General features: G+C 28.3%; 1 protein-coding gene across 1 annotated transcript; it reads left to right on the top strand.

The window, feature by feature from the left end:
• The first annotated feature begins 8,600 nt into the window (after nucleotides 1-8,600).
• Nucleotides 8,601-10,256, top strand: LOC145751298 (uncharacterized). The gene is made up of 4 exons (XM_082567411.1): nucleotides 8,601-8,852; nucleotides 9,180-9,327; nucleotides 9,703-9,812; nucleotides 9,912-10,256. The coding sequence occupies exons 1-4, from the start codon at nucleotides 8,601-8,603 to the stop codon at nucleotides 10,149-10,151; spliced, it is 750 nt and encodes a 249-aa protein (XP_082423537.1). The 3' UTR covers nucleotides 10,152-10,256.
• Nucleotides 10,257-10,522: the final 266 nt, after the last annotated feature.

Genomic DNA, 10,522 nt, shown 5'->3' on the forward strand with positions numbered 1-10,522 from the left:
AATATATTTAATTAACGTTATTTTAAGTTTTCAAGTAAAAACTATAATTAAATTATCTAAATAAAATATTTAGTTTAAATTCAACAATAAAAGTAAAATATAAAATAAATTTAAAAATAATTAAATAAATTCAAGCACTATTAAACCTGTGTGATGTGCAAGTATCTCTACCAAGTAGTTAACTAGGTATTTAAACTACAAATATAAATTACAAGTTTTGGCATAGATTAATAGTCTTTGGCATATAAAAGTTAAAACAGTTTTAAGTTTTTTTATGTTTTAAATTTTTTTAATAAAATAAATTTAAAATTTTTTTAATGGAAACTTAAATTAAATAAGTCATATGCGCCATTTTTTGTTCATTTTCTGTATCTTTAATGTTTTATATTTTTTTATAAATGCCTTAACTTAAAATTATAACATGTATTGTATATATTTGAACGACGTTATCAATCAAAAAACAGTTTTATTTTATAAGGAGATTGATTATTGATAATCTTACTGAACAAACAAAAAGTAATTTCACTAGATATTTTGGTATTTTTCGAGCCAAATAACATGCGAAAGTTGATTTTAATCATGCTGTCTTTCTTTTAATTTTTCTCGTTTATAAATTTTAATTTTTCTCGTTTATAACAAGTGTTTTAATTAATCGAATATAGTCATTTTAAGTAATTTATTTTATTACAAAATGAAAGCATGTGTTGAAAGTGTGTGTTGTCAGTTGTTGTTATAAATTAAAACAAAATTATATAAAGATGTTTTTAATTTCTATAAACTATTTTCAGAACTGTAGGCTCCGAAAAATTCTTTAAATAAGATTTATACTGTTTAATAAATTCATGAAAGAATTGTTTTAAATATTAAATATAGGAAGAATAATTTTGTAGACTAAAATTTTGTTTTAAAATGGTTTTAAAGTTGATTTGCTCAATTTTTGTTTTGGTATTGACGCCGAGTGAAGGTAAAAGTTATTTTACTAGGCTTTGCTAGGTTTATTTTAACACAATAATTAAAAACGCATTTTAATGCAAAATCAAAAAATAAAATAAGTTTAAAATATTTTAAAGTTTTATGTTGGCGATATTTTTTTACTCAAAAATTGATAAAGTTGGTGTTATTGAACACAAAAATGCTTTAACCTTAAAATAATTTTACTTACTTTTTAATTTATACAACTTTAAAAAAAAAATTAATTTGGAAAAAAGAAAAGACAGGCCTTGTTTGTGTTAATGTAAAAAGTACTAGATTGTTTACACTCACTACGCCAATTAAGTACTTTCTAAGTCACACGAAAAATTATGGTATTCTGGTTTTAGTGTTTAGTGTGTAACGATTTTGCATGATAGTCTTTTATATAAAAGCTTTTATATAAAAGTCAATATTTATTAGTATTTTATTGCGGAAAGTTTCGTACAAAAGTTTCGTACAATAAATTGTGTCACGAATAATAACCTTATACAATTAAATCAGCAAGTCACATGATAATGATAACGTGTAAAGACGAGACTTTAGGTGTAAACACGTGGCAAGGAATAGATAAAACTTGGAATAAACAACAATATAGCGGATTCGTTACAAGTGTTACCTAATGTTTAAATTATAATATACCTTTTTTTTCTGTTTAGCAACCGAAGCGAACGCATGTATTTTCCACAATGGATATAAGATCAGTTTCTTCGACGATAAACTAAGATTTTTGCAATCTGAACGAAGATGCCATGAAATAGAGGGAACTTTGCTTACGATTAAAGACAACTTAACTCAACAAGTTATTAACACTCAGTTGTGGAAATGGGAAAGTGATGAAATTTGCTGTTTTTGGATTGGTGCAAGCGGTTCCTTTAAGCCTTACAACTGGACCTGGTTTGATGGTACACCAATATCCCCACCAAATACTACTACAAAGTTTCAGAATTGGCTCGTAGACCAACCAAATCAGAATTCGGGTTATCTTGCAATTATGGCAACTCGAAATTTCTTGCGTTTGGGTGCATGGCATTACTGGTGGGCAAATAAAACATTGCCAGGATATATCTGCCAAAAACGTAGCTACCGAAAACTCATTATATATATAACTCATTATATACATTTTAATAAAATATTTTATTTTAACTTTTTACGTGATTTTTTTTTGTTCCACTTTGTTAAACTACATTAACATTTTTATATATTAATTAAATAGTATTAAAACAAAATATTTTATTTTAGTAATGAATATCTATGCAGAAATGATGGATGTACGAAACCCTGTGAAATACAAGATGACGAAACTTGTTTGTGTTTTTGTAAACCTGACTACGTACAAAATACTAATGGATGCGAACAAGGTAACATTATTTAAATTTTATTATCTATTTTATATTAAACTAAAAGTCCTTGTTTAAATTGTTTGCCTGAAATTATTTAAGAAAGCCTGAATTGAGACAGTTTTAAGTCAATTTTATAATTGTTATTTTTAATATATTACAACTTGCGCTTTTTTGTATAGTTTTTTGTAAAGAGGTCAATCAAACCTTCTTTGATGGGGAAAAAAATTTAAATCTTACATTTCCTCTTACCTCGGTTGGTTACCGTGCAAACACCGTTCAAACATGTCCCTTAAACACTGCAAATGGTAAGCAAATTATATTAAATACATTTTTTAAATTAGCTTAAATGCAATTTAAGTTATATTATTAAAAGTTTAACAATTAAATGTGTACAAAAAAGTGTGGTCCGTAGTGTGGTCCGTAGTGTGGTCAACCGGTCATGGCGTCGGACTACGAGCCGAAAGATTTCAGGTTCGAGCTGCACCAACGCCACGCTATTCGCCCTTGAGCCCGGCGTTTACGGATAGCTCAGACACGTCCCAAACTGCACACCCTAACCCGATAAAAATTTTATAAACCTATCTTCTGTAAAAAGAAATAAATAAATGTGTACAAAAAAACAATTTTGGTTAATATGATTTTAGAGGGCAATCCTTACGGAAATAGTTTTTGTGATGAAACTGGAAACTGGTTAGATTCTGTGTTCCTTAAATCTTGTTATATTGGTTTGAAGGCAAAATATTTTACCATATTATATTTTTAAATCTTTTAAACACTAAAACAGGCCTACATTTAAATATCACTAATTTTTAAATAACTACGGTGAAATACGTGTTTTTCTCTTATTTATTAATTAATGTTATAGAGTTATGAAAACCAGTCGATAGCCAATGAATCTCAACGTGTGGAAGTTGCTTACAATGTTCAGGTTTTAACTTCTAACTCTAAAAACCTTACAGCGGAAGAAGTGTTAACAACTGTTAAGATTTTGAAAAAGCTTGTGGACACACCTTCTTTAACAAGAAACGTTAGAAATTTGTTTCTTTTTGTTAAATATAGCAGTTCTATGTAAATGTCTAAAAAATTGATCTATCATTCAAAATGCATTGATCTTAATTTATTACGTCAGTTTCACTAAATTTAAATTGATGTGATATATTATATAATAACCAAAACAAATTTAATTTTTCAAGGTGACAAATTCAGTTGTTTTGACTATAAGCAATTTATTAGGAGATTCTGAAGACGAAATAATCAAGAGTAACTCCGCATCAAGGTTAACTTTTATTCTTCTATGTAAATAAGATAATACTCGTAACTAAATATTATCAAAATTTTTAATTAGTAGTGATAAATAACGTTTTCAACTTGCTTAATAATAATAAAAAATAGAAGCATATAAACAGTGATTAAATTGTGGTGGTATATTTTTCAGTATTTTAGAAACATTAACCCAGATTGGTGAAAAAGTAAAACTTAAAGAAGGCGAAAAATATAAACAAGTTGGTAGCAACCTTGCCTTTGCTGTTTATCAACCAAATATAACAGGTTTATTTTAAAGAATTATAGAAATTAAATATAAATAACATGCACAAGATTTGCAATAAAAACAAGATGAAAATATTAAGAAATATAAGTTAATACATTCTTCAATAACTAAATTAAAACAAAAGTCGAAAAAGATTTCAGGTTTTCTAATGAAACTTTCATAAAATTTATATTTTTCAGAAAAGAAGAAATCTTTAGGCTTTGAGGTTGATTGGAATCCAGTTCTTACTGAAAGGGGTTTTAGAAGCGATCAAGTTAAAATATTTTTTGGCAATTCAAGTTTCAACTCGTACATTCAACTTTTCACCGGTTTGTATTAATTGCTAAAAAATATTATTTCTAACCACTTTATACTTGTAAAAGTTAAATTTTACAAACTCTTTGTTTGTTTAGATGTAAAAGTGAGTTTTTATGCATTACTGAACAACAAATTGTTCATAGAGCCAAGTTTAAATAGACCTCTGAATTCCTATGTTGTTTTCTCGGCAACGTTAATTGGCAATCAAAGTTTGCAGGAACCAGTTTTAATTAAATTTGACCAGGTATTGCATTACTTTTTTTTTAATATAAATTTTTAAATATATAACGTATTAACTATACAGTTGTATCGTAAAATTCGTTTTTTGATTGTATTTATTTTTATTGCTTTAGAATTCGACAACAGGCTTGGGAAATAATACACAATGCGTGTTTTGGGATGATATCAACAACACATGGTCTTCAAAGGGCTCAAAAATCGTTTCACAAACTCTTGAGAATATAATCTGTTCGTTTCAGCATTTAACCAACTTCGCAACTTTATTTGTAAGTTTGTAACGGCATTAGTTTTTGGCATCTAGTTTGCCTTTTATTTTCACTTTTCTAAGGGTTTGAATTAAAATGTTTTTAAAATGTTTTTTGTTAAATACTAACAGTACATTCATATTATAAAAAAAGTTTTTTACATTTTAGTATCATTCTAACATTGATGATGATCAACCAGAATCTGATTCTGCTGGCATGCTACTTGTACATCCAATCCTTTCAACGATTAGTTTAGTTGGTTCATGTTTGTCAATTTTTGGTCTCGTGTTGGCAATACTAGCAAATCTGTGCCTTAAGTAATTTTTGTAGTATATTGGTTTGTATATAATAAACTGTTTGTTGGCGTTGTAAAAACATCCAATAATAGATTAATTATTCTTAGAGCACCGAAAAAGGAAAGTAAAAGACGTGGCACTTTCCTTTCAATAAATCTTTCCATTTCATTAATACTCTTAAACACGTGTTTAATTGTAAGCGATCGAGACATTGCAAGGACACGGGCTCCCAGCTGCTCGGCAATCGCTATTTTGATTTATTATTCCTTATTGTGTAGCCTTAGTTGGATGGTGGTGGAAGCAGTCATGGTGTTTATGGCAATTTATTTCGTAAGTCTATTAAATATTTTTTATTTATTGACAAATTATGGTAATCATTTCTCATACATAAAGATATTAATTAACCTAATTCTTGTTTAATTTTGTTAAATTTAAATTAATTGTTATAATAAAAAATATAATAAAAAACGGGTTTAAATTGTTTATTTTGTTGTATTGTTTTAGCCTTTCTATGTCAAAGCGAAACTAAATTCCAAAAAATTGTTTGTTCATTCGATGATTTGGGCTTGGTTTGTACCTGCTTTAATAACATTGCCTCTTATAATAGGCAGAGAAAATTACTTAAAAAAAGATTTGGTGTAAGTACACGACTTAAATAATTGTTTTGTTTGTAATAATATTTACTTGATCAACTGTTATAAATTCTAGATGTTGGATAAAACAGGAATATGTTGTGTACTTCGTGATCATTCCTACTGCTATTCTCATTGGAATAAACTTGATTATATACCGGGCAATTATTTACAAGTATGTCTGGAAACGAAACAGAACTGCACTGGTAAGAATTGTAACTAAAATTAAATAATGCCTGTGTTTTTTCTTAAAAAATATTAACAAAATAAATTTACATAAGATACCGGTTGATTACTAAAATAATTTTTAAAATACAAATTGTATTTGTTGTTATAGGTAAAAAAGAACCGCACAAGATATGCCTGGTTTTTTTTAGTATTATTCGTTAGTTTGGGAATTCCCTGGGTATTGGGGTTCTGTGTGACAAGTGGGGGACTAGTCTTGTCAATTATTTTTGCTGTTTTTACTTCACTCCAGGGTAAGTTATTATTACATTAAGCTGCCTAAAACCACGTTGCTGTTTGATATGATACTGCAAGTAAATTTAACCAAATCGGCTGTTTTTAAACAACGTTTAATAAAATGTTATTATAAATAGTTTATGCTTTAAGTTTCTTATAAAGTATTTAGTAAGTTTATAATATTTTTTTGTTATTTACAGGTTTCTTGATCTTTTTGTTGCGTATTGTTCGTGACAGCGAAATAAGAAACGAAATAAAAATGGAAATAAATAACGCAAGATAATTGCTTGCTACACTCTTGAGTACTCTTTGATGTGACTTGCCACATGTATATCTTTTTATCGCTTAATCGTTTAATTGTTATTCGTAATATTGTGGATTTATATCAACATTTCTACTTTTTTGTAAAACTAACTCTTTAGACTGCGTGCTTTGCATTGTAAAGAGACTTAAGGCGCCCCAGACTTATAATTCTTTCTTAGTCATTTATTTGTTAAAGTGTGGCTGTTGATAAGAATAATGTGTGATAAAGTTTTGGTTGTTATTTTTATACTGTAAAGGTTTACTTGTTTAAATTAAATATGTTTAGCATAATAATTTCTTAATTTATCAAGTCGAAAAGTGTAGGTATCTTAGCCTACCAAATAGTTCAAAGGCAATGCAACCATGATTATGTAAAGTTTTGAATGAAATTTTTTGTTACAATTTTAAATAAAGTTTAATTCAAGTTTCAACATCTTATGATGTTGAACTGTGTAAAAATTGCACTACTCAACCAACAATATATACATTGCATAAATGCACCTCTAAGTTGTGAAAACCATTCCACGAAAAAAATACGTCATGGTTTGGTAGAAACCTACAATTTCAGCTGTGTGTGTAGTCATAGAATTGTTAATAAAACAGTTCTAATAAACCAATTCAGTAAATCCAAACTTTGGATTTTGAATTCGGTAAATCTAAATTTTAAATGTATTTTTATTCCAACAAGAAAAGATTGTTAATTTCACAATATTGACGGCAAAAAATGATATGGTTAAACACCTATCGATACAACTTAATGTGTATTGACATTAGCACAAAAGTACAAGTATATTATCTAATCAAGCATTTTTTAACTTTTAACTGTTACAAAATAGCAAGAAAGAAAATCCACAAATTTTTTTCGTAGAATATCACGTAGATAGGTTATTTTAAAATTGGTTGACATTACCTCGATGCTTGATCAAATGTTTATTTTAATTATTGCAATTAAGAACTTCTCCCATTTCTAAGAAAATAACTAGGAGCTTGTGACCGGAAAGGCAGTTTGCCAACAAATTGGTCACCAAATTACACGATGTCGTAGTGTCTATACCGTGATGCTGGTAAATTTCCTAAATAACTCCACAACTGCAGTAGAAATAAAGAATGGTGATTCATTTAATTACGTAATTACTTTAAATAAAAAAACGTTTTGCAATTGCCCGATAGTAAACCTAATTTTCTGAACTTTGGTCTTTTTCTTATTAAACCGAAATATTAATTAACACAACGATTTAGAAGGCTCAAAAATGATATTTTAATTGAACAAACAGAATGTAAATTGCATGAAATCTTGATTTTTTGTTAGTTTAAATTCTTAATGAAAGGAGACCCACTTGAAGAATGTTAGAAACTATTATTCTTTATAATATACAGTAGGCCTACCTTACTTAGAACCGTTAAACAACATTCACCTTTAAGGATAACCCATATAAGTAAAGCGATAAAGTTACACCCTTGTACCTGTAAAAGGTGTTGCTTTCTTGGACAGGTAGGCTAATGTTATGGCGATTTGTCGTCACGCGTCTGTGCGCTTAACACGCGTTGCATAGAAACGGTTCGGACCTACAGCATTTGAGCAGCCTAAACAACACAAAGCAAGTCTGGGTTGGGTGTTATGTGTAATAGTAGACAGATATCTCGTTGTGATGTGTCTACGTGTTATAGGTTAGTGCGGATGTTATTATTTTACTAATGCGGCCGAAACTCGTAAAGTTCAGAAAACGCAAGCTAGATTAAACTGGCATAAAAAAATTTTTGTTTACAGCATCTTTTTTATTATTTCGGTTTGTAATTAAATGTAATATTAGTTCATTTTAGACAATGCAAACAAGTACTTTATTAAAAGATATTATTTAATTTTTTATCTATTAGTTTAAGTTAAAATTTTTCCATACAATTTTTCTTTGTATTGTTTAAGTCTTAATTTGCGCGGGAGCAACTTTTAATCTACAAACTTTCCCTTATTTTGGCGTATTTTTATTGTATTATTTGTTCTGTTTATCTTATCAAAACAACCCCTTTGAAAAAAATAACGAATGCGCTTTTGAAATGTATAAAACACAATATGTGTTTATTTTTTCTAAAAAGTCCCGTAATTTTACACCATACGTTTGTTACCGGATACGACCCTATAATATCCTTTCATGACCTGTTTTTATGTCAATAACGTTTGATGACTACATCGCCGTTATAACGTTATTCTAATTTAATATCAATATATTTTAGACGTTAGTTATATTGTTTAATGACTTACTGGAAAAATGAAAGTCATCGTTGCCGGCCTATCAAAAACGGGTACAAAATCAATGGTGAAAGCTTTGGAGAAGCTAGGGTATAATGTATATGATTACCTAGAAAACTTCGATCTCTTATACGATGAATGGGAAAAAATAATGCTGACAGGCGGCACCACTGATGACTTTCGAAAAATGTATAAAAACGTTGATGCAGTGACAGATACGCCCGCCTGTTATTTCTGGGACGAGATTCATAAAGCTTTTCCTAATGCCAAGGTTTGTAATAATTCTTGATATGTTATAAGAAGAAGCTAATACCATTTTCAGGTTTTACCAAATCCTGTCGAAAAAACAGTACGTCTATAGTAAGAATGAACTAATGGTTCATAAAAAGTAATTTAATGCTATATTTTTGATTAAAGTTGATATGGTTAAAGTTTACTAATAAATTAACACTTAAGCTATAGTGATAGGCATAAAAACTAAACTATTGCTCTAAGTTTATAAGGTAAACAAAATTATGTAATTTGTTATGAAATATGTAGCATAACTTACTGTGCTTCCATTATTTATTTCTGCATTATTTATTTCTTGTGTACACAGATCATTCTAACTATTCGAGATAATGAAGATCAATGGTATCAGAGCATGTTAACACAGGTTGATGCAACTAAGGCAATAAAATTTAAAATAATGTACTTTTTATCTCCCACTTATAGAAGATATAGTCGATACGGACTTCAACTAATGTGTAAGTTTTTTGATTTTGTTGTCATTGTTATTTAAAATTAAAACTAATGGACTAATATTTTTTTTTGTAGGGAAAAACTATTTCTTTATTTACAGGTTCACATTGGTAGGTGAAAAAAAAAGACAAAGGCAAATTCATTATCGAAAAAAACGATCATTCTTTTTAGTTAAGCTTGTTATATGCAATTTTATTAAAAAAAGTCTAAAATGTGGGTCAAATATTTTTTTACATTTGGCTTACCATGCATACAATACTGCATGGTAAATAAAAACAAACTCAGTAATTTATACGTAAAGCAAAATAGCTGAGTCATGGCACTTACAGCAGTCATAAATTAAAAAAAAAACACGAACTAAGTTTACCTATTTTAAACAGGGCCCACAATATTTGGAATACCTCACGTGGTAGGCTTATTGCCTAGAGTTCAATTAAACGAAATGAAAATGAAAATGGTTTATCGCCGGCATCTAACAGACGTGATGCAAGTATGTTCCAAAATATTGTTAAACTTTAAAAATCTGCATAAAAGTTTAATTTTAAATTAAAAAAATATTTTTTTTATAAATGCTTTACAATGTTTTAAGAATGCACCCAAGGACAAACTTTTGGTTTTCAACGTGAAAGAAGGTTGGTCTCCTCTCTGTCAGTTCCTGGACGCAGAAGTTCCCGATATACCTTTTCCGCATAGAAACGCACAGAGCAGCATACTAAACGAATTCGCAGTGAGCCCAGTGTTTAAGCGCATTGAAAAAGAAATGATTTTATATGCAGCTGTATGGGTTGGTCTTTCTTCTTTATTAATGTGCCTATACGCATATCTTTAATTGATTTAACAAATTCTTAAAGTCTAATTAGGCTTTACTGTTTACCTAGCCTATATTAGGTTAAATTAAACTTTTTGAATTTTAAAAATATGGTTACTCAGTGCCGTAAACAATGCAAGTTATATTTTATTTTTTAGAATGTTTTTTATGTATTTATAAAATAAACATAAAATTTACTTTTTAACGTTAAAAATTTTTACTTTCTGATTTTAGATTTTTAAATACAAGCAAAATTTTAAATAAATAAATTAGAAGTTTGATATAAAAGTAAGGTTTAAAAATATTAAAAGCTTTAGTTATTATAAAAAAAATTACCAAAATCTAATAAATTTAAAGTGCCTACTTTTAAAAAAATTAAAAAAAGTATCAAC

The sequence above is a fragment of the Corella eumyota genome, chromosome 4 (assembly GCF_963082875.1).
Source record: "Corella eumyota chromosome 4, kaCorEumy4.1, whole genome shotgun sequence".
Taxonomy (NCBI): domain Eukaryota; kingdom Metazoa; phylum Chordata; class Ascidiacea; order Phlebobranchia; family Corellidae; genus Corella; species Corella eumyota.

Excerpts from the sequence above, each read along its gene's own strand:
- LOC145751298 (XM_082567411.1), top strand. The coding sequence starts at position 8,601 with ATGAAAGTCATCGTTGCCGGCCTATCAAAAACGGGTACAAAATCAATG. Across the intron at positions 9,328-9,702 it reads ATACGGACTTCAACTAATGT|GGCCCACAATATTTGGAATA; the intron begins GTAAGTTTTTTG and ends TATTTTAAACAG. Across the intron at positions 9,813-9,911 it reads ATCTAACAGACGTGATGCAA|AATGCACCCAAGGACAAACT; the intron begins GTATGTTCCAAA and ends CAATGTTTTAAG.